Source organism: Cicer arietinum, chromosome 2 (genome assembly GCF_000331145.2).
Source record: "Cicer arietinum cultivar CDC Frontier isolate Library 1 chromosome 2, Cicar.CDCFrontier_v2.0, whole genome shotgun sequence".
Lineage (NCBI taxonomy): Eukaryota > Viridiplantae > Streptophyta > Magnoliopsida > Fabales > Fabaceae > Cicer > Cicer arietinum.
Window position 1 is genome coordinate 24282043 of NC_021161.2, and position 26058 is coordinate 24308100.

The window sequence follows — 26058 nt, forward strand, 5'->3', positions numbered from 1 at the left end:
TTAGCAAGTAACTTTTATATAACTCAAGTTTTTATATTTTGGTCGAATTGTTGTTAATCAAGAAATTTTTGTAACATTAATGGGGGTTCAAAAGAACTTTACTTGGTTTATTAAGAAATCTGCCATTACGTTTATGCAAATTGTCTATTTGTTTTTCCTTTTAGTTTCGAGGACGAAACTATTTTTAAGGGGGTAAGTATTGTAACACCCCAAAATTTTCATATATATTATATAAGTGTCTTTTTAGTAATTTTCATGATTTATTATTTAATTAATAATTATTCTATATGTAAAAAAATTAAATTAAATTTTATCACTCTCAATTTTACCTGCATAATTATAGCCTTTATTTTATTTAATTGTTTTGACGAGACAATTTCATAGGGATGATTAATGACTTGATTATTTCCCAAATGGATTATTGTTCATTTCGTGATATATCATATCCATCTTTATGGACGCTTGTGTGGCTGATTTAATTTTTCCCTATTGGTATGAGTGACTTATGTGTGGATGGTTATATCCAGACCATATATGTTTAGGAGCATGCATAACTTGCATACGTTTTATTGTTATTTTTATTTTGATCTAGTTATTTGCTCTACGGTTGCTACTTGATTTATTTAGATACATTTGTTGACTTTTGATACATCTTTGAAAACTATTAAAGAATCAATTTCTTTAAATCTTTTATGACGAAAAGATTTTATATTCATATTTTATGGCTGTTAACTTATTATTTGGTTTGATTTTTGATGTGGGGTGAACTTACCCCTTACACCAACATTTAAGTACTAATGATCTCAAAGAGTTGCATAAATGATGTTTGATTGGTGCATGCGCGTGGGAAAATGAGACTTTTACTTAGAAATAATGTTTTGTTTTACTAAAATTTTTGTGGTACATTGTAATGTTATTTACTCTTCATCATTAACTTTTAATAGAAATGCGAAAGTTGTAACACCCTAAATTTTATGATAAACTATTTTATTAATTAAATAGGATTTTAAATAATTAATTTGATGTTAAAATTATTATAAAATATATGTTAATAAACTTTGTGATTAATTTTTGTTATATGAATATTTTCTATGACGTGCTAGTTTGATACACATTATATTAAATGAGCCATATAAATAATGAATATTTTAATATATTATATTATATTTTTTTTAAAAGTAATAGTACTTTAGTGTAATATTTTGAAGAATAAAATTTTATGTGAATTTACGTGTATATACGCGCACCCAATTAATATAACATTGTTTTATATGTTTGACTAATATTAAATGCATACTTAATTATATTTATTTAATTCTAAATATATTTTATTTTAATTATTTATTTTATACATAATTATATTGAGATAGTGATAATATTGTGTTTGATTTTGTTTATTTTTATATACTTATTATGATATTGTGATTATATATATATATATATATTTAGTATGATTTAGTAATTAATATAAAGTGTTGATTTTATACTTATTTATTTTATAATTTTGAATATTCTCTAATGATGATAGTATTTTAATGTGAGTATTTTTTTTAAAAAAAAGTATCATTAGGGTGATTATTTTGAATATGAGAGTTTTGATTATTGATATATTTTAAAAGATTAATTACTTTATTTTATAAAATATTAGTTTGGAAATATTATCAATATTTAGTAATGAAATTATGTTAAAAAATGTTAAAAACATTAGTTTTAATAATTATTGGTTTCATTTAAAAATAAATAAAGGGACCAATGGGTTTTACCCTCGTGTGAACCCTAATTGTTAATAAAAAAAAAATGGAATTGAATGGGCAGTGAAACCAAAGAGGAAACACAACAACAACCTATCGTTTGACACCGGTGATCGATAACTGTTTCAAAAAAGTTTCTCTGTTTTCGTCCAAATTTCAGTATGTTGTTTTACTCATTTAACTATTCAATTAAACACACTTTTTCTGATTTTTAACAATCCCAATTTCTCCCTAAAATACCCGATTTCTCCGTCTACAGAGTTCATTATTTTGCACCGTTCTTCTTCATCGTAAGTCCTATTTGAGTGAAAACAACGCCAAAATGATCGTATGAAAAGTGGCTATATTATTCACTGATTGGTTTTCTGATTTATGGTAATTTTCTTTGACCGAATTTCGAATTTTGTTTTTAGAGTATGTTCTCATAATTTATTTCTAACGTTTACCCATAAACTGTCGAGTTAGATCGATTGAAGGACAAAGAGTCAAGGAACAAAGGCTGTTTTCTCGTGGAATTGTATTCGTGTGTGACTGCGTCAAAATAAGGTAAGGGGTGAGAGAGCGTTTGAATTCATGAGTATAATATAATATGAAATGAACGTGAAAACCGTATTTCCCAACGATTCATTCGAGGCTCACGACGTACGGCAGTAGCCCTTCGAGTGATAAATTGATTAATGTAAATATATGGGAATTTTAAGATTAAAATATAGAATAGAAATATTTATAAGGTGTTGATTGATTTAACTTCGTTAAATGTGTGGTATTTGATATGATTGTGATGTTTGATTTATTTTTATTAAATGTGAGATATTTGATATTATTGTGATATTGGATGTCGAATGAATTTTATGTATATGTTTGATTAGACGTGTTTATGTCATGTGTTAATAAAAAGTGAATTCATTTTTATAAGTTTATGTGATTATGATGATGTATAATTAATAATAATGATGTTATAAATTTGTGATAAGCCTATGTGATGATGTATGGTTGATGATAGTGATGCTATAATTTTGATGAGTTTATGTGATGAGATATGATTAATGATAGTGATGTTGTGAATTTGTGATGAGAATATAGAAGTAACCCCATATTTGGTGAAATAATTGTGATTCCAATTTGTGTTTGAGGTGATGGTCTTAATGGAGTATCATAGGTCAACGAGGGGAGAAAATAAATATTGAGAATTTGTGAAGTGAAGATTATTTTGTCATCATATAGGTAGGGCTTGACAAGCCTAGTGATTCCGGAGAAGTACAACTGAATGAGTCTTATCGTAGCGGTCTACTGTTGAGCCTTAAGGCAAGATTGTTAGACCTTGGAGGTATTCTGGTGGGGAACTCCTAGGTGACTTGGAGGTAGCACTCTAAATGTCGGGAGCTACCACACAACACACGTTTACCTTGATTGTCACGTATATGTGTCTCAGGTTGAGTTGATGGGATCTATGAGGACAGGGCCAATTTGAATTGTCCGTCCACCGGGATGGTAGCATAGTATCAAGTTCATTTCATATTATATTATACTCATGAATTCAAACGCTCTCTCACCCCTTACCTTATTTTGACGCAGTCACACACGAATACAATTCCACGAGAAAACAGCCTTTGTTCCTTGACTCTTTGTCCTTCAATCGATCTAACTCGACAGTTTATGGGTAAACGTTAGAAATAAATTATGAGAACATACTCTAAAAACAAAATTCGAAATTCGGTCAAAGAAAATTACCATAAATCAGAAAACCAATCAGTGAATAATATAGCCACTTTTCATACGATCATTTTGGCGTTGTTTTCACTCAAATAGGACTTACGATGAAGAAGAACGGTGCAAAATAATGAACTCTGTAGACGGAGAAATCGGGTATTTTAGGGAGAAATTGGGATTGTTAAAAATCAGAAAAAGTGTGTTTAATTGAATAGTTAAATGAGTAAAACAACATACTGAAATTTGGACGAAAACAGAGAAACTTTTTTGAAACAGTTATCGATCACCGGTGTCAAACGATAGGTTGTTGTTGTGTTTCCTCTTTGGTTTCACTGCCCATGCAATTCCATTTTTTTTTTTATTAACAATTAGGGTTCACACGAGGGTAAAACCCATTGGTCCCTTTATTTATTTTTAAATGAAACCAATAATTATTAAAACTAATGTTTTTAACATTTTTTAACATAATTTCATTACTAAATATTGATAATATTTCCAAACTAATATTTTATAAAATAAAGTAATTAATCTTTTAAAATATATCAATAATCAAAACTCTCATATTCAAAATAATCACCCTAATGATACTTTTTTTTTTAAAAAATACTCACATTAAAATACTATCATCATTAGAGAATATTCAAAATTATACTATCATCATATTATGTTAATAAAATAATACTCACATTAAAATACTATCATCATTGGAACCGGTGATCGATAACTGTTCGAGAAAACTTTCTCTGTTTTAAAAAATACTCACATTAAAATACTATCATCATTAGAGTAAATCTAGACGGTATCAAAATATCTTTTTGATCATAAAACCCCAAAAATATTATTAACTTTGGCTAAAAAGCCTCCGAGCCAAAATCCAAAATACATAAAAATACATAAAGTGTACTTTAAAATTATGGGTGTTACACTTACCATAAATCAGAAAACAAATCAGTGGGTAAAATAGCAATTTTTCACACGGTCGTTTTGGCGTTGGTTTCACTCAAATCGGACTTACGGTGAAGGAGAACGGTTCAAACTAAGTAATTTAACAAGCGGAGAAGTCGGGGATTTTAGAGAGAAATTTGGATGGTTAAAAATCTGAAAAATTGTGTTTAATTGATTAAATAATTGAATGGAACAACATATTGAAATTTGGGTGAAAACAGAGAAAGTTTTCTCGAACAGTTATCGATCACCGGTTCCAAACGATAGGCTTGTTGTTGGTTTCCCTTAGTTTTACTAGTGATGGCCGTAAGCTTCCTTCCTTGTTCTTTTCTTTTATTTTATTAACATAATTAGGGTTAACATAAATGGGTCAAGTCCATTTGTCCCTTATTTAATTTATATTTTACTATTATTATTTTTATTTTGCTATAACAAAATTAATTGTTACTTAATCTCATTTTTTTTAATACTCTATCAAACATCATTAAATTTTTAAAACATTACTAATATTTCATAATTAATATATGTTAAATTAGAGTAATTAAAATAATCAATATAAAAAAACATATTACTAATAATTAAAACTATCTTCCTCATATTACTAATAATCAAAATAATCTCTACAATTATACTTATTTTTCAAAATACTCACATCATCATATTAGAAAATAGTCAAAATCATAAAATAAATAAATATAACATCAATATTTTATATTAATTACTAAATCATAATAAATATATATAAAATCACAATGTCATAAAAAACATATAAAAATAAAAGAAATCAAACACAATATCAATTCTATCTCAAGATATTATTTATAAAAAAATAACTAAAAATAGAAAGTAGTTATAAATAATTGAAATATAACTACGTGCATACTTAATATCAGTCAAACGCACACAAAAATATTACATTAATTGGGTACACGTATATACACGTAAAATTGCATAAAATCTTTTTCTTTAAACTATATATTACACTAAAATACTATTATTTTTCAAAAAAATTGATCAAAGGGTAAAATATAGGCTAAATTACATATGTGGTCCCTTAACTTAATTTCAGGTAACGTTTGAGTCCTTTATCTTTTTTTTCTTCCTGATTTAGTCCTTTATTCCTAAAAATATCAAATAAAGTATGAAAATATGAGTTTATTTGAAGATTTGCGTTACAAATTTGATGAAATTTGTATTATATTAAAGAATATAATTAATTTTATGAGTTTTGATTGATTTTTTTTTTGAATTTTTGTATAAAAAAGGATATCATTGTTGAAATTTTAAAACATAAAATATCAAATTGTCACTTAAAATTAAAATAAAGGACCAAGTCGGGAAAAAAAAAAGATAAAGGACTAAAACGTTATCTGAAATTAAGTTAAAGGACCACGTAATTTTCCTTTGATAAAGGACTAATACTATTATTTATATCGCTCACGTAATCTAATATTTATAAAACTAGCACATCATAGAAATCATGCCTATAAGGAAAATTAATCATAAAACTAATCAACATATATTATAAAATAATTTTAACACCAAATTAATTATCTAAATTCCTATTTAATTAATAAAATAGTTCATTATAAAATTTGGGGTGTTACAGGATTGCTATGAGGATATTCTACATCGTGATGCCAATTATTGAATTAGTTTTATGCGTGTATATGTGATTAGGTGAGAGTGTTTGTGTTTCAGACGTTCTAAGTGTTGGGACTTTGTGAATAGTGTTTAGAGTAGTTAAGAGTGTTTAAAAGTGAAATAATTCTATATTTCTTTATCTTGATTGGTGACTCATTTTGATTGATCATAGCATATGGGCACATATTTCTAACTTTTTAGTTTGGTATTTTAAAAGCTCTATATAGCTTAGATTAATATTTTTAGATTGTTTCTAAACTTTTGGTCGGATTTGAATTATAATTTTATTATTTGCATTTTTAGTTTTATTATTTGTATTTTGACTCTTTCTCGCTCTGTAGGTCATAACTTGAGCTCTAGATATGGGATCGGCGCATATGAGCAAGTGTCGGAAAGCTAAAAATTCGAGTTACAACTTTTGTCTTGATGATTGTGATGCTTTATCCAATCAAAGAAATCAAATTCACATAGGATTCATTACACTTGTTTGATCAATTCTATAGTCAAATAAGAATAGAATAAAAAAGTTGATATTAAACTCATCGATAGAATATGTGATAGGTGAAACTCGAATAAGTGGATTAATCATTTTGCTCATCTATTAAATAAAATTCTAAAAAACCCCTTTTTAATTTCAATTTTCAATTCGGTTATTACTATTATTATTATTATTATTATTATTATTATTATTATTATTATTATTATTATTATTATTATTATTATTATTATTATTATTATTATTATTATTATTATATCAGAAGTCCTTGCAAAACGATTCGAGTTATTATCTCTATTTACATTTTATCAATTGTATTTGACCTGTGTCCGATAGCAGATCAAATTGGTGCCGTTGCCGGGGACTCTCTGATAACAATATTAACCTTGTTTTCAGGCGACTGTCTCGGGTTGTGTTAGACCCTTTTTTCAATTTTTTGAATTTTTCATATTCTCCAAAAATTCCAAAAAAATTTGCGTTGCCTTTTATTTGATTTTTAAAAATTTTTGGTGGTATTTTTATATTTTTTGGATTTTATTTAATAGGGTTTTCTATTTTTCACTTCAATTTTAGCATTAGAGACAATGTTGGAATTTTCAGAATTGTTATTTTGCATTGCATTGTTACGATGATGCATGACTAGGGCTAGTTCTGTGAATCTTCATTCTCTTGAACCTGAAATAGATAGGACATTTCATTTACGTCGTAGACTTAATAGAGCTGCTAGTGTTAATGAGTTAGAGTCAGATAATGAAATTGACAACTTGTTGCAAAATATGGTTGATGCGAATAATAGAACCTTAAGACAACTTGATGCACCTAATGTCAATTATAATGCGTTATGTATCAGATATCCTGAAGTTACTATACCATTTGAACTTAAATCTGGTTTAATACACTTGCTTCCAAAGTTTAATGGTCTTGCAGGTGAGGATCCCCACAAACACTTGAAGGAATTCCATGTTGTGTGTTCTACCATGAAGCCTCAAGGAGTCACAGAAGACCACATTAAGCTGAGAGCCTTCCCATTTTCACTCCAAGATGCTGCCAAGGACTGGTCATACTACCTTAAACCAGGTTCTGTTACAAGTAGGAATGATCTCAAGATATTGTTTATGGAAAAATTCTTCTCTGCCTAAAGAGCTGCTTCAATCAGAAAAGAAATATGTGGCATCATGCATATTGACAGGGAATCATTACATGAGTATTGGGAGAGATTCAAGAAATTAGTGTCAAGCTGTCCTCATCACCAAATTTCTGAAAAATTGCTCATCCAATATTTTTATGAAGGCTTGCTACCTATGGATAGAAGCATTTTGGATGCTGCTAGTGGGGGATCACTTATTAATAAGACCCCAGAAGCGGCAAGGGCTTTGATTGAGAACATGTCCATTAATTCTCAGCAGTTTACAAATAGAAGCAATTCAACACTGTTGACAAAGGGTGTGAATGAAATTCAAGTTTCTTCCCACAAGAATTTAGAAGTAAAACTTGATGAGCTTGCATCTTTAGTAAAAAAATTAGCAATAGGTAAAATCCAAGCAGTGATCTGTGGTATTTGCACTTATCCAGAGCATCCTTCAGATTCATGTCCTACATTGCAAGAAGATCCAATTGCTGATGCTCCTCAAGCATATCCAGCAAATATATACAATCCTCTAGCCAACTATGATCTATCATCTAACAGGTACAATTCTGGTTGGAACCTGAGATGGGGAATTCATCTGCACAACAACAACCTAGATAGCAGCAGCAAAATATTCCTCAACAAAAAACAATGCACCTTCATTAAAGGACCTCGTTAAGCAGATGGCTGTCCAGAATCTCCAATTTCAACAAAGAACAGGTTCCACCTTTCAAAATTTGGAAACAAAGATTGGTCAGTTATCCACTTCAATCAATCAATTACATACTCAGGGGCCAAACCAATTGCCTGCATAGTTAGTAGTAAATCCAAATGCTCCCAATGTCAATGCAATTACATCGAGGTCTGCGAAAGTTGTTGAAATACCAAAGGTACCTGAAACTGCAGCAAAAAATAACAAGGTTGTTGAGGATACTTTGTTATCTGAAACTATTGATGTTGAAAAAAATATACCACTTCCTTTTCCTCAAAGGGCAGTGAAGACTAAGAAAATGGACGAGGCAGATAAGGACAACGAGATCCTGGATACATTTAGGAAGGTGGAAATGAACATTCCCCTCCTTGAAGCAATTAAATAGATTCGAAGGTATGCAAAATTTCTAAAAGATTTATGCACACACAAGAGAAGGTTAAAAGGTAATGAAAGAGTAAACATGGGGCAAAATGTTTCAGCCCTCATTCAGCCCATGCCTCATAAATGCAAAGATCCAGGAACGTTTTCCATTCCATGTACCATAGGAGCTTCCATTAATGTTATGCCTACATCTATTTTTAACTCTCTTGATCTTGGACCTTTACAGAGTACAAGTGTTACCATTCAATTGGTGAATTGGAGCAATGCTCGTCCCGCTGGACTTGTGGAGGATGTACTTGTTCGAGTTAATGAATTGATATTTCGTGCAGATTTTTACATTCTGGACATGGAGGTAGAGAATAAGTCCAACAAGGCACCTATCATCTTAGGCAGACCATTCTTAAAAATTGCTAGAACAAAAAGTTGATGTGCTTGCTGGAACTCTATCCATGGAATTTTGTGATAGCATTGTAAAATTTAACATCTTTGATGCTATGAAACACCCCATGGAAGAGCATTCTATTTTTCAAATTGAATTGCTTGCTGATTTGGTTGATGACACTTACCCCGATATGTCTGATACTGATTTTCCTTCATTGTCTGGTTTTGATGATACTTATACTTGTGAATTCTGTACAGATACTCAATTGTGCTCTGCGTGTGCTGAGATAGAAACTGCCTTGTAGGTTGATCATTGTGCTGATATTGATTTTGCAGACTTAGCTTCGGCCACTGGTGTTGTACCTTCCATTGATTATTTTAGCCAAACTTGAAAATTGACAGGAAGAGAAGCTGTTGCAGATTTTGAGACAACACAGGAAAACATTCAGATGGACCGTGGCTGATATTCCTGGTATTAGCCCATCCATGTGTATGCATAGGATACTACTGGAGGACGAGGTAAAATTATTCAGGCAGCCCCAAAGGCTACTTAACCTATTAATTAAGGATGTTGTAAAAAAAGAAGTATCCAAGCTCTTGCAAGCAGGCATTATAAACCCCATCTCTGATAGTAAATGGGTGAGTCCGGTGCAGGTAGTCCCAAAGAAAACTGGACTCATAGTGGTTAAAAATGAAAATAATGAACTTATCCCCACACGAGTGCAGAACAGCTAGAGGGTATGCATCGATTACAGGAGACTAAACCAGGCAACTAGAAATGATAATTTTCCTTTACTATTCATTGATCAGATGCTTGAACGGTTGGCTGGTAAGTCACATTATTGTTTTCTTCATGGTTTTTCTAGTTATTTTTAGATCCATATTGCACCAGAGGACCAAAAAAAGACTACGTTCACTTGTCCTTTTGGCACATTTGCCTATAGGAGGATTCCCTTTGGCCTAGGCAATACTCCTGGCACTTTCCAACGCTGCATGATTAGTATTTTCCATGACTTGATAGAAAATTGTATTGAAGTTTTCATGGATGATTTTACTGTGTATGGATCCTCGTTTGATGCATGCTTGAACAATTTAGATAGAGTTTTGCATAGATGTATTGAAACTAACCTTGTGCTGAATTATGAAAAATGTCATTTTATGGTTGAACAAGGCATAGTTTTGGGACATATGATCTCTAAAAATGGGATTGAAGTGGATCCTGCCAAAATTAATCTGCTTTCTAATTTGTCTTACCCATCTTGCATCCGTGAGATTCGTTCTTTTCTTGGCCATGCAGGTTTTTACATGCACTTCATCAAGAATTTTAGCAAGATAACTCTTCTGCTGTCAAATTTGCTGCAAAAAGATGTCAGTTTCACCTTCAATGACAAATGCAAGAAGGCATGTACAAGTACTGCTCCAAGAAATACTAATCCCCCATGGTCACGTCCAAAAAATGGAACATGGACCCACCAAAACAGAAGTCATCGGACCGTGTAAGTATAGTTACAATTATCCAAAAATGAAATAAGTACAGCCACCAAAAGAAAGACATCAAGTCCTTATACAACAAAACTAATCTGATCATAGTCTAGCAACTACAATAACATGAGTGACCTCCACACACTCCACAAGTCCCGTCTAATGCTATATCCATCTTCGAGGTAACCTCCTCCTCATCAGCATCCATAAACGAATCGGTCTCTTCAGAAGTCAGATCCACCCACGAGATAGGTGGCTTCAGCGGCTTTGGAATCTCGAAACAATTCAATAATTCAGTGATGGTTGGTAAGTGATCATTCACTAGAAATGGAAGCTCTGACTCGGCCAGCCTAGATGGTTCTGCAATCTCTCGCTCCACTAGCATCGACCCCTTATCCTTTCAGCAGTCCCTGGTCCAACCATTGTATCCTCAGCTCCCACGGTGGCCTCCACCTCAACTCTAACTGAGGAATCCTTCGCATCTTCCCAAGTTCGACTCATCCCAAGCACCATTCCGGAAGGTACTGGATAATCGATCTTCTCGCGAGTGAGTTCCACAAGCATATTGCGCCAGCTTTCCTACTAGTCCTCACTACCATCCCCGTATAAGTAGCCCTGCTTGAGGTAGGGTCATATACCCAAGCAGATCGAGAGTTTCAATCAGGGAAGTCTAACGATGTTTCCTTCGTCAAGGTAACATTGGTGGAATGAACTCGGGTATCCTCTGAGGGCAAAACCCAATTTCCACAATAATTGTAAAGGGTCACCAACCGAAATTAACAAATAGCACTTAGCAAAATTCTTATATTTTCAAATGCTCAAATGAACCTTTCGTCTTAGCATACTCCTCGAAAGGGTTTTCATATGTCCAAACATGCGCAAACAATGTTTGAAAAATGAAGTTTTGACAAACTGCAGTGTTGTAGCCGAATACAACTGAGAAAATGTAGATTTTCAATTCTAAAATGGCTCTGAATCAATCAACACTTCAAACATTAATATTATCAATTATGAGCACATAATTAACACCAAATTAATCTCCCCAAATTCACACCTCAATCACACATCGAATATTCATAACATTAATTATGAACACATAAGTACATCGAAACTTAACCAACCCAAGTTCACACCTCAAAGCAATTACGAAAATCACAACAAAATGTGAATATGTATATACAATCATCATAGTATAACAAACATGGCTCGTGTTCCAAGAACTCTAATGTAATGCGTATATGCCAAAATGCATGATTCCAGAATTCCAAACCAAAATCTTCCTCGACGGGCGTAAATCATAATTGTATAGCCTATCACAAACCAGTACTAATTACAAAGGTGCAATCTCTCACGGATCAACACGATTTTCTAGCGTGCATTTGCTTACAGCCCAACACGACATACAAGAGTGCAGTTTCTCACAGACCAACACGATTTTCTAGAGTGCAATCGCTCACAGATCAACACATTCTAGAGTGCCTTCTCTCACATATCAGCATGATGCGACAATCCACGCAAGGATAAGATGAACCAAAAATTCACATGGTATTATCCCGTGGCACATCACGCTCGCCACTATCCCCATGGCCCCATCGCGGTCACCATGTACTATAAAATGCATGAGCGTACTCTGACTCTTTTCACCACAATCATTAAGTAAATGCAACTATGAAAAGATTCCCCATATTTAATACTCATTTAACACTAATAATTTTTCAGATACAACACAGAGCATATTCAAACATATTTATTCACACCAATTTCAATTTCCACAAACACACATAAATCACATCTCCAAATTCAATCCACACATAAATTGAATTAAATTCATTTTCCACCAATTCACACATAAATTTCTTATAAAATATTCATAATATTAATTATGAACACATCAATTTCAGCAAAATATTTATAACAATTCATAACAATTATTAAAATCCATATATATTTATAACAATTCGTTCACAATAAAATTAATCCAAACACGACAAAATTCCGAAAATTAAATCTTTCTCATACACCAAACTTTTAAAACCAAATAATATATATTATTTAGTTAAAACAAAAAAAAAAAAACAAATATTGTCCAAATTTCACATACACACACTCGACTATTAAAGCACCGAAATTTTTAAGTTAATAAAATACTCTAAACTTTTTTTCTTTTTAAACTCAGTCAAAGAGTAATTAAAAGAGTAACATTTTAAAGTCTTACCATTTTTAATTTCAATCTATCTTTTTGCTCAAACTCTTTATTAACTTAGTTAAAATTTGAACTTTTTCACAAGTTTAGCAACTCTAATTTATTTTTGTAAAATTTCAACTTTAGTTCAAACTCATTTATTTGAAAATAACTCATTACGTAACTCAAACACATCAAATTTAATTACTACAAATTCACACCAAAATCAATCAATTCAATTTCCACAAAATCCACACATAAATCACATCTCAAAAATTCATAATATTAATTATGAACGCATAAATCACACCAAAACTGAATCATCACACCTCAAATTTAAATTCAACTAAATCACACTTAATCGCATTAAATTCATTTTCTACAAATTCACACATCATTTTCACCAAATTCACATCCCACAAATACATGTATAGCATCCTATATGCAAGCTAAAAATTTGGAAGGATCCCTTACCTCCGTTGTAGCTTTAACAACCAATTACGGCGTCGCGGTACATTACGTTAAAATTTTGGCTCACGTTGTCCCTTCGAAAACTAGCTCACTAGCACCACAGCGTGGCAACGAGCAACTTTCCCTTCTGTCACATCTCGAAAGGGGGCTAAGATCTATAAGAGAAAGGAAGATTATTGTTTTTTGTTTTTTTATTTAAAAACCATCAACACAATCTCTCTTTTTCTTGAAGCCGAATAAAGAAGAAAGAAAATGAAAAGGTGAGCAACACGGGAATGCTTTATGACATTCTTCCTTTCTTGGTTTTCATATATATATATATATATATATATATATATATATATAATTATAACCAAACCAATAAATATCTAACAACTCTTACACACATCACCTCAATAATATCTCGATCTAATATAATAAAAATATCTACTCTCGTTGATCCGTTGTCGCACAAGGTCAAATACAATTGATAAAATGTAAATAGAGGTAATAACTCGAATCGTTTCACAAGGACTTCTGATATAGTAATAATAACCGAATTGAAAATTGAAATTAAAAACGAGGTTTTTAGATTTTTGTTTTGACACATGAGCAAAACAATTAATCCAATTATTTAAGTTTCAAACCTATCACAAATTCTATCAATGAGTTTAATTTCTAATTTGTGATTCTATTCTTATTTGACTATAGAATTGATCAAACAAGCGTAATCAATCCTATGTGAATTTGGTTTCTTTGATTAGATTAAGCATCACAATCATCAAAATATTATAATTAACGATCAAGCGTCGCAAAATTATAATTCAATTAAATTAGAAACCGAAACCAAATTCTGTCAAATAAATTTAATCAATCCTATTGAAATTCAATTTAAGCAATTAAAATATCAATATAATCAAATAAACAAGAATAGAATCATGAATAGAAATTGACAGTGTAACATGAATCTCATGGTGTTGATGAAACTCTGAACTCGTGGATTAATCTTATAAAATTAGTCTTCCATAAAATTAAAATAAAACTGTTTATTTATTGTAGCAATTTGAATCCTAATTTTTCTGTCTTAGAAAAGAAACAAAACTACCAATATATAGGTTATTGGACTTTAGGTTTTAGGATTTAAAAACAAGTGGCCCGCTAATTAAAATTATTACAAATATCCAGATTACGAAATTTACAATTTCGGCCCAGTAAAGTTCGGAATTGGTCTTTCCTTCCAACACAAAAGTTGTAGCTCAGATTTTTATCTTTCCAACGCCTGCTCATATGTGCCAATCTTATATCCAGATCTCATGTTATGACCTACAGAGCGAGAAAGATTCAAAATATAAATAATAAAATTAAAATGAAAATAATAAAATTATAATTCAAGTTCGACCCAAAGTTTAGAAACAAGCTAAAAATATTAATCTAAGCTATAAAGAGCTTTTAAAATACCAAACTAAAAAGCCAAAAACATGTGCACAACTCAATTAACAGATAAATTTTTCAGCAACAAGTGATATTTTTAACAAAACTGATCCGATATTAAATTTTTCGTAACGTAAATAAATTATTCTTTGACAAATAATTTTAAACGGGTCTCAATATATATATATATATATACTGTATATATACACACACACACACACACACACATATATATATATATATATATATATATATATATATATATATATATTTATACACATATATTAAATATATTACAAACTTTAACAAAATATGTTTTTGGTACTTAATTCCCAAAATAAAGTAAAATTGAGATAAACGTCACAATAATTCAACACAAAAATATACTAAAATAGCATAAATTAGCATTTAAAACTAAGGGTCTTACATTACTACCCCGTAAAATTATTTCATCCTCGAAACAACACATCGATAAACAACTCAGGGTGTTGTTCCCTCATCTTGCTCTCTAATTCCCAACTCGCATCTCCAGTAGTTGGGTTCCAAATTACCTTGACCAACGAAACATCCTTGTTCCTTAATCGTTTAATCTTTCTATCATCAATTCTTACAGGTAATACTTCGAACGACAAGTTATCCTTTAGTTGAATTGTGTCCAGTTTGATCACATGTGACATATCTGTAAGGTATTTCCTTAACTGCGACACATGAAATACGTCGTGAATTTTGGACAGTATTGGAGGAAATGCAATTCGATAAGCAACAGGTCCAATTCGTGCAGAAATCTTATGTGGTCTAATGAATTTCAGAGTCAATTTCTTCGATTTCATAGCTTTGTGAACTCCAGTAGTAGGTGTGACTCTCAGAAACACATGATCCCCCTGCTCGAATTCCAAAGGTCTGCGACGCTTGTCCGCATGACTCCTCTGACGATCCTATGAGGCCTTCATTTTCTCTTTTATCTTCTTGACCTTATTTGTAGTCTGTTTACCATCTCAGATCCTACAATCATACTTTCACCGTCCTTATACCAACGCAAAGGCGTTTGAAACTTGCGTTCATACAAAGCCTCATATGGTGCCATTCCAATACTTGTATGGAAACTATTGTTGTAGGTAAACTCAACCAACAGAAGTACATCACCCCAACTTCCTCTATCATCTAATACACATGCTCTCAATACATCACCCCAACTTCCTCTATCATCTAATACACATGCTCTCAATTTGGACACCTATTTTTAGCTTTTTAGTTTGGTATTTTAAAAGCTCTTTATAGCTTAGATTAATATTTTTAGCTTATTTATAAACTTTGGGTCAAATTTGAATTATAATTTCATTATTTGTATTTTGACTCTTTCTCACTCTGTAGGTCATAACTTGAGCTCTGGATATCAAATTGGCGCATATGAGAAGGCATTGGAAAGATAAAAATCTGAGCTACAACTTTTATGTTGGAAGAAAAGACCAATTCTGAACTTTATGGGGCCTAAATTTCAGATTTCGTAATCTGGAATTTTTTAATAATTTTAATTAGCAAGTCACTTGTTTTTAAACCCTAAACCCTAAAGCCCAACATCAAGTACTATATATTAGCAGTTTTGTTTCTTTTCTACGGACGGAAAAATTAGGATTCAAATTGCTACAAGAAATAAACAGTTTTTATTTTAATTTCATGGAAGGCTAATTTTATAAGATTAATCCACGAGTTTAGAGTTTCATCAACACCTTGAGATCCAGGTTACATTGTCAATATCGATTCATGATTCTATTCTTGTTTATTTGATTATATTGATATTTTGATTGCTTAAATTGAATTTCAATAGGATTGATTAAATTTATTTGACATAATTTGGTTTTGGTTTTTAATTTAATTGAATTATAATTTAGCGACGCTTGATCATTAATTGTAATATTTTAATGATTGTGATGCTTAATCCAATAAAAGAAATCACTTTCACATATGATTGATTACGCTTGTTTGATTAATTCTATAGTCAAATAAGAATAGAATCACAAATTAGAAATTAAACTCATTGATAGAATCTGTGATAGGTCTGAAACTCGAATAAGTGGGTTAATTGTTTTGCTCATTTGTTAAGTAAAAAATCTAAAAAACCCCTTTTAAATTTCAATTTTCAATTCGGTTATTATCATTATATCAGAAGTCCTTGCAAAATGATTCGAGTTATTACCTCTATTTACACTTTATCAATTGTATTTGACCCATGTGCGACAGCGAATCAGTCTTCCAATGACTGATTTGTTCTCTCAGTTTGTCCGTCCATTTGTGGATGGTAAGCTGAACTCAATCTTAGTTTTGTTCCCAACGCTTCATGCAATGATCCCTAAAAAGTGCGACGTGAATTTCGGGTCATGATCTAATACAATACTCGATGGTACTCCGTGTAATCTCACAATCTCAGCAATGTAGATCTCTGTTAGCTTATCTACCTTATAGATGGTCTTTACTGGTAAAAAGTGTGCGAATTTAGTAAATCGATCCACTATCACCCATATAGAATCATTCTTTCTCCTTGCTTTCGGAAACCCAGTTATAAAGTCCATGGAAATGTTGTCCCACTTTCACTCAAGTATATTTAAAGGTTGCAACATTCCAGCAGGTCGTTGATGTTCCACTTTCGCTTTCTAAAAAGTTAAACAAGTGGACACATACTCCGCTACATTTCTCTTCATTCCTGGCCACCAATAATTCTGCCTCAAATCCTGATACAAGATGAATACTCATTTTACTCTTATGAGCCTCTTCTAAAATTGTTTTCCTCATATCTGCAATTTCTGGTACACAAATCCTACCATTACATCTCAAAATATTATCTTGTCCGATCTTAAACTCAGTTGTCTTCCCTTGCACTATTAGATTCTTCTTTTCTTGAATTAATGCGTCATCCTGAAAATTCGCAATGTCTTCAAGTAGTTCACTTGAAATCATAATCATTCGGAATTTCGAAATTCCCGGTGCAAACTCTACATTCAAGTGTAGGTCCCTAAAAGCTTCCCACAACTCTTGTTGTCTAGCCATCACTGTTGAAGACACTGATACACTTCTTCTACTCAATGCATCTGCCACTACATTGGCCTTCCCAGGGTGGTACTGCAGTGTGAAATCAAAATCCTTGATAGTCTCCATCCATCTCCTCTGACGCATGTTCAATTCCTTCTAATCAAACAAATATTTCAAAATTTTATGGTCATTGAACACTGTGAACGTGCATCCATATAAATAGTGCCTTCAGATCTTCAATGCAAAACTACAGCAACAAGCTCTAAATCATGAGTAAGATAGTTTCTTTCATGACTCTCCAATTGTCTTGAGGCGTAAGCTACAAATTTCTTGTGTTGCATCAGAACACATCCCAAACCTTGGTGAGATGCATCACATTAAACTTCATATGGTTCTTTTGGTTGTGGTAATATCAATACTGGTGAGGTTATCAACTTTTTCTTTAGTAACTGAAATTTTTTCTTACACTTCTCCGTCCATGCAAACGGTTAATCTTTTCTAGTAAGTTGTGTCAACAGAGCTAAAATCTTCACAAAACCTTCAATAAACCTCCTGTAGTATCCTGCCTATCCTACAAAACTTCGTATATCAGTGACAGTATGAGGCTGTTTCCAAGCAAGAACTGTCTCAATCTTTTCCGAATCCACAACGATTCCTTCCTTGGTTATCACATGTCCTAAGAAATTCACTTCTTCTAGCCAAAACTCACACTTTGACAAATTGGCATACAATTGCTTCTCGTGTAAGATTTCAAGAACTTGGCGCAAATGTTCTCCATGTTCTTCCTCAGTCCTTGATTAAATCAAAATATCATCAATGAACACCACAACAAATTTATCTAGAAATGAACTGAAAATTCTGTTCATGTAGTCCATAAAAATTGTTGGTGCATTGGTAACTCCAAATGGCATAACAAGATATTCATAGTGTCCATAATGAGTTCTGAAAGCAGTTTTCTGAATATCTCCTTCTCTTACTCGGATCTAAGGGTAACCTGACTTCAAGTCAATCTTTGAAAATACTGCGACTCCTCTCAATTGATCCATCAAATCATCAATACGTGGTAAAGGATAATGATTATTAATGGTTGCCTTATTAATCTATCGATAATCCACACATAAGTGTGAGCTTCTGTCCTTCTTCTTAACTAGCAACACCGGAGCTCCCCATGGTGATACACTTGGCCGAATAAATTTCTTCTCCAACAGATCTTCAATTTGGCCTTTGAGCTCATTTAATTCCAATGGTAACATTCGATACGGCACAATTGAAATTGGTCCGGTTCCTGGGAGCAAATCAATGAAGAACTCAACTTCTCTTACTGGTGGTAACCCTGGAATTTCCGTTGGAAATACATCCTGGTACTCCTTTACAAGCACTACGTCTTCTATGTTCACATTTATCTTTGCCTCCACGTTGGCCAAAGACAAAAACTCACGAGTTCATTCTCTTTGTGACACTCCGAGTTTGTTAGTAGCTAGATACTTAACAACTCCTGATTCGGGGAAAATAACCTGTTTGCGAGCACAATCCAAGGTCACATAATGATACGACATCCAATCCATACCGATAATGACCTCGAGTGATTGTAGAGGTAAACAAATCAAATTAATCAAGAAATCCCTATTCTGGATAGTTACTTGACAATGTAAACATGCAGAATTTATTGTCAAAGTCTTAGCAGGTGTAGAAACAACCAAATCAAAATGTAGAGACGACACAAATAACTTCAAATGATTCATACAATCCATAACAGTGAAGGAATGAGTTGCCCTCGAATCAAAAAGTTCAGTTAGAGTGTTACCTGCAACCTCACAGTCACGTTGAATCAGATTGTTAGATGGATTCCCAGCTTCAACACCCACGAAATAAACGCATCCTCTATCAGTAGGAAGAGTAGCCCTAGTTGCATTCACTATTGGTTCCACCTTCGGAGCCCTGCCATCCCTTGCAATGTGCCCTGGCTTCTGGAAATTGAACAAATGGGACTGTTAGAGGTACAAGCAGTAGCATAATGTACCTCTTTTCCACATCGGAAACATCGAATCACTTGTCCCAATTGTCTTCCAAAGTTCTGGTTCCCCGGGTGATTCTGACCCCTGTTGTTGTTCTACGGTCGATTATAGGGCTTAACAACTTGTTTTCCTTTGTTGTTCTGATGGTTCACCCGACTAAGCCCCCTGAAAATAAAGTTCCCTCCTCGGTTGGCCCTCTTGTTCTTCATGTCCTCAATTTCTCTACATTTCTCCACTAAGACTTGGAAACGTTGAATTCTCAATGTCAGGACGGAGTCTTGAATCTCATACTTCAGTCTGTTTTGGAAACGATGACACATAAATTGTTCATCAACCTTTTCACGGAAAACCTAAAATGCCTTGACAGTGACTCAAACTTAGCAGCGTACTCACTCACTATCATATTTCTCTGATAGTGTTTGAGAAAATCATCACCCATGTAAGACTCTTAATTTTTAAATCCTAAATTATATTAATTTAGGGTATTTTGTGTTGAATTTCTTAGGCTTTTAGCCCAGATTTTGGTATTTAGTGAGTTAAATGCCAAAAATATATTTTTGGAAATTAGATTAAAATTATTTGTCAAAGAATAATTTATTTACATTGCGAAGAATTTAATATCGGACAGTTTTGTTAAAAATATCACTTGTTGCTGAAAATTTATCTGTTAATTGAGTTGCGACGAGAGTAGATATTTTTATCAAAATAATTTGAGATGTGAGTGAAGTGATGTGTGTAAGAGTTGTTAGATATTCGTTCTTCCTCCTTTTCTTTTGCATTCTTTCCTTTCTTTTGCTTCAAGAAAAGAAACTCAAGGCTTGGTGGGTGAGAAAGCAAAGATTTCCCAGCTTCATTCTTCTTCTCTGATTCGAAAACGAAGAAAAATGGTGTTAGGGGTTTTCCAAACCGTCAAACACAAACCTCCACATTTCTTCTAGATCTAAGCTTTATTTCGCGAAGAAAGAGAAGGGAAAGTTGCTAATTCCCTGCTACAGAGCTATTGAACCAACTTTGGAAGCGACGACGCAAGCGCAGATTTTATCGGAATTAATTATGGCGCCGTAATCGCTTGTGAAAGCTATCGTTAAGGTAAGGGCTCCTTTTAAATTTTTAGCTTCCATATAGGACGCTATATATGTATTTGTGGAGTTTGAATTTTGTGAAATGGATGTGTTATTTTGTAAAAATGGAATTTGGCGTGATATATGTTTGAAATTTGTGTTTTGATGAAATTAAATTTGATGTGTTTGAGGTGTGGTTTGTGAAAACTAATTTGGCGTGTATATGTTTGAAAGTTGTGGAAATATTTGGGTGATTGATTATTGAGCTTGGTGTGGTTTTTTGGAATTTGAATTGATTGAAGTTAATGTGAATTGTGGATTAAATTTGATGTGTGGTGGTGGAAAATAAATGTTTGAGTATGCTCTATGTGAATTTGGAAATCATTAGTGTTAAATGAGTATTAAAAATGGGGAATCTTTTAATATCTGCATTTACTTAATGATTGTAGTGGAAAGAGTCAGAGTATGCTCATGCATTTCATAGTACATGGTGACCGCGATGGTACCATGGTGATAGTGGTGATCATGATGGGCCACGAGATGATGCCATGTGATTTGTTGGTTCATCTTATCCTTGCGGGGATTATCGCGTCGTGCTGATCTGTGAGAGATTGCACTCTAGTATGTGCTGATCTGTGAGCGATTGCACTCTAGAAAACAATGTAAGGCCTGTGTTAGGCGACACTTTAGTAAATCGTGCGGGTCTGTGATGGGTGGTACCTTGGTAATTAGTACAAGGCATGTGATAGGCGGTACAATTACGATTTCTGCACCTTCGAGGAGGGTTTTGGTTTGGAAATTCTGGAATTCATGCATTTGGGGCATATACGCATTGCATTAGGGTGCTCGGCACGCGAGTCATGTTTGATATACTGTGATGATTGTATATGATTGCTCAGTTGTGGTTGTGATTGTGCCCTAATTGGTAGTGTGATTGTTTGGATCTGTATGCAAGTGTGGATTGATTTCGAAACCATTTAAAAGCTGGTTTTCTGCATTTTTCTGATGTGTATTCGAATACAGATGTCCTGATTTGGCTATTGACTTCAGAAATAGCACTGCATTCGAATACAAGAATGTTGTATTCGAATAAAGTTGTGTTGATTTTGCTACTAACTTCTGAAACAACACTGTATTCGAATACAAGGATGCTGCTGTATTCGAATACGACAGTGCAATTTTGATAAAAACTTTCATTTTTCAGCTTTGATTATGCATGTTTGGCATATGAAAACCCTTTCAAAGTGTATGCTAAGTTGAAAGGGTAATTTGTGCATTTGAAACTTAAATGCTATGTGATATTTGTTAATTTCCGTTTGTTACCCTTTAAAATTATTGTGGAAATTTGGGCTTTTTCCCTCAAATGATACCCAGTCCGTTCCACCTATGGTTACCATGACGACGGAAACGTTGTTAGACTTCCCTGACCGAGATTCGCCAACTGCTTGGACATACGACCCCATCTCAAGCAGGGCTACTTATACGGGGAAGGTAGCGGGGATGAGTAGGAAAGCTGGAGCAGTATATCTCATGGAGCTCACTCTCGAGAAGATCGATTATCCGGTAACAACATGATTGGTGCTGGGAATGAGTGGAGCATGGGAAGATGCAGAGGATTCCTCATTTAGTGTTGACGCAAAGCCACCGTAGGAGCTGAGGATGCAGTGGTTGGACCAAGGACTGGCGGGAAGGATAAGTGGTCGATGCCAGTGGGGCGAGAGATTGCAGGACCATCTCGTTGGATTGAGTTAGAGCTTCCCCTTCCGGTGAATGATCCCTTACCGACTGTCGCTAAAGTAGCAGACTATTTTGAGGTTTCAGCGCCGCCAAAGCCACATATCTCGTGGGTGGATCTGAATTCTGAAAAGAGTGATCCTTGTATGGATGATGATGTGGAGGTTACCTCAAAGATGGATACTGCGTTAGACGGGACTTGTTGAGTGTGTGGAGGTCTCCCATGTTATTGTAGTTGCTAGAGTATGATCATATTAGTTTTGTTGTATAGGGAGTAGATGCCTTCCTTTTGTGGTTGTAATTATTTCATTTTGGAAGAATGTACCTATACCTCATATTGTCAGCTAGACTTTATTTGATGGGTCCATGTACCATTTTTGATGTGACGTGGAGTGTTACCTCGAAGATGGATACTGCGTCAGACGAGACTTGTGGAGTGTGTGGAGGTCTCCCATGTTATTGTAGTTGCTAGAGTATAATCAGATTAGTTTTGTTGTATAGGGACTAGATGCCTTCCTTTTATGGTTATATTTATTTCATTTTGGAAGACTGTACCTATACCTCATATTGTCAGCTAGACTTTATTTGATGGGTCCATGTACCACTTTTGATGTGACGTAGGGGAGTTAAAATTCTTGTGGCAGTGCTTTTGTACATGTGTCTGCCGAGAATACTCCAGGGGTATGAGCTATGTCTGATAGGCCTCATTGTCCCGGTGTATTTTGATGTTTAAATACTTTGGATTTTTATTTCAAAAACTATTAATGTTGCTTGTAAATATTATTGACTTTTGTCGTTGTGTTACGACTGAAATATTTTATCCAAAGGTATTTCTTTCTTAATTTCTGAAATTCGAATTTAGTTTTGTTTTGAAAAAAAAAATTCATTTGGGGTGTTACAATTGTGGTATCAGAGCTTTGGTTTGGATTTCTTTGGAGATGTGGAGCTTTGGTTATAGATTGTAGGTCAACCTGTAGGTTTGGAGTCGTTATCTGATCATGTTTCGGGGTAATTTGTTCGAGTTGTCAGGTTCGATGTAGTTTCATTGTGTTGATGTAGTCAGAAGTTACTTTTGGAATTATTTTAAGGGTTCTTCTTGATGTTGGTTTTGAGGAAACAATGCATCCAAGAAGGGATGACGCTGCAAGAGTCAACGTCAATGGGGATGATCAAATGGCTGAAGCTATGAATAACATGGTTGCTTCTGTTGCTACATAGACTGCTGCCAAGACTCTGTGGGATCTAGAAAAGAGGAAATGAGAGATCCGTGCTGCTGAGTCAAGAGGATTGGAAGAGTTTTGCCGTTACAATCCTCCCAAGTTTAAGGGTGATGAGAATTTAGAGAAAGTTGATCAGTGGATTAAAGAAGTGGAAGAGATCTTCGAAATGATTGATTGTTAGGAAGGGTTGAAGTGAATCATGACGGCATGGGATTTATGAAGTGGTTCCAAGGACATAGAGGCTATATTGTTGGTGGTAACTCGAAGATGATGAGTATGGATGGATTAATGTTAGACGAATAGGCGATTCCATGTAAGGATCTAAGTGGAGAGCTTTTTAAGAAGAGTATTAGATGTTCGCCTGGTAGATTTCGGGATGAGACTGGATGAAGTTTGATAAGTGTTAAAGAGGTGTGAACACCATGGAATTATTGAGAAGACAGGGATTCCATTCGGAATGGCATTTGATGCCTATGTGTAACGAAATAGGCTTGTATTGAAGTTAAGGGGCGCTGCACATTAGGGGTAGATACTCCTTTGGTTAGATAAAATACGCTTTGAGGAATAGTCGATAAGAAGGAATAAGAATCCAGCGAGTGAACCAAATTTTGGAAAATGTACCAAGATAACTTGTTGGAGCAGCACATAGAGATGTAGCTTATGACAATTAAAGATTGATGAAAGGAATTATCTCACCTATAATTCAGACATGGTTATTATAAGGGTATGTCAATGATATAAAGGCACTACTTGAGTGCATGTCATGGAGTTTGCTATTGTGTTCGTCAGTCAACAGAGTTAAATGTTTGTTTGGTAGGGAAGAATTGAGCATGAAATGAAAAAAGTTTGATGGAAATTAGTGATGCTTGATTTATTGAAATCACTATAATGAAGATGCATCAAGGTTCGAGGTAGAAATATAAGGTTTCTATAAATGGAAAAATGATGGAGTGAATACAATGTATTTTACATGTCGTAATGAAAAGATAATCATCAAGCTGCGAGTAAAGGTTGCGGCAAAGTTGAGATGTATCAGAATGAATGCTGGCAGCAGATGTAGTAAAATTATTTTTGAGTTTGTGCAGAATTGCAAAGTATGTAAGAAATTGTCTAATGAAGCCCGAATTTGAGGTGTTGAGCATAAGACAAATGTAGGTCTTAATAAAAGCATGAGATTCAAGTTGGATTTTGTTGGAGATGTGACTCTTGAAACGAAGCACTAAATCTGAAGGAAGTATGTGTGTTGTAGGTGGTATAGTTCTTGCTTGTTGTCAAAAATATTTGAGGAAACTTTGATCACCAACCAGATGTTTGGATGTAGCTCTGTGACTAAAGAAATCAAAGATTTGTGGGCAATTGAGAAATTAGGGAGTTCTCAGCGGTAATGATTATTTGGTGCTCAGCGTGTCAGTGTCATACTCAGTGTTTCAGTTTGGTATCAAGTGGATATATGTGAGGCTATGTGACATAGTTTTGAGCGATTGTACTTCGTCGATAGGATCAAAGTAATAGGGAAATGCAGGGAACTCAGTGGACCTTGAGAAGATTGTTGACCGCTTGTGCATTAGGATAACCTCAAGTGTAAGTCGCAAGGAGCGCTATTACAGTTCGGTTAAGATGGTCATTCTAATGCACAGGCGGTCAACAAGTGAGGAACTGATCAAGTGTAAGTCGCAAGGACCGCTTGTTGGCTACTTATTGACAAATTGAGGAACTGATCATCCTTAATCTCTTGTTGATATTAGACAAAATCATGTTGAATGAAACGGACGAGCCTTACCGGCTATGGTAGTGTGTAGAGTTATTAAGTATCTATGAAAAAGGATAGACGACACTTTTTTCACGGAAGCATGACAAAGCAAGTTCTATCATGTATGTTGAGTTGAGTGCAAACCTGGTGCAGTTATTACTCTTACTTTAAGTTTCGAGGACGAAACTTCTTTTTGGAGGGTAGTAATGTAAGAATCTTAATTTTTAAATCCCAAATCATACTATTTTAGGGTATTTTGTGTTGAATTTCGAATGCTTTTATCCCAGTTTTTGGTATTTAGTGAGTTAAATGCCAAAAATATATTTTTGGAAATTGTATTAAAATTATTTGTTGAATAATAATTTATTTACGTTGCGAAGAATTTAATACCGGACAATTTTGTTAAAAATATCACTCGTTGTTGAAAATTTATCTGTTAATTGAGTTGCGACGAGAGTAGATATTTTTATCAAAATAGTTTGAGATGTGAGTGAAGTGATGTGTGTAAGAGTTGTTAAATATTCGTTTGGCTTTGGTTTTAAGTATAATATAATATATATATA

The 26058-nt window shown here is 33.5% G+C and overlaps 1 protein-coding gene across 1 annotated transcript; it reads right to left on the reverse strand.

The window, feature by feature from the left end:
* Positions 1-15140: 15140 nt before the first annotated feature.
* On the reverse strand, positions 15141-15775 carry LOC101498585 (uncharacterized). Its single transcript, XM_004514444.1, has 2 exons — positions 15683-15775; positions 15141-15572 (listed from the first exon to the last, which is right to left on the reverse strand). Exons 1-2 carry the CDS (start codon positions 15773-15775, stop codon positions 15141-15143), a joined length of 525 nt encoding a protein of 174 aa, XP_004514501.1.
* Between the last annotated feature and the right edge of the window lie 10283 nt (positions 15776-26058).

Coding starts and splice junctions, on each gene's coding strand:
- LOC101498585 (XM_004514444.1), bottom strand. CDS start 15,775: ATGGCACCATATGAGGCTTTGTATGAACGCAAGTTTCAAACGCCTTTG. Junction 15,573..15,682: donor TGATTGTAGGATCTGAGATG/GTAAACAGACTA, acceptor GAATTCGAGCAG/GGGGATCATGTGTTTCTGAG.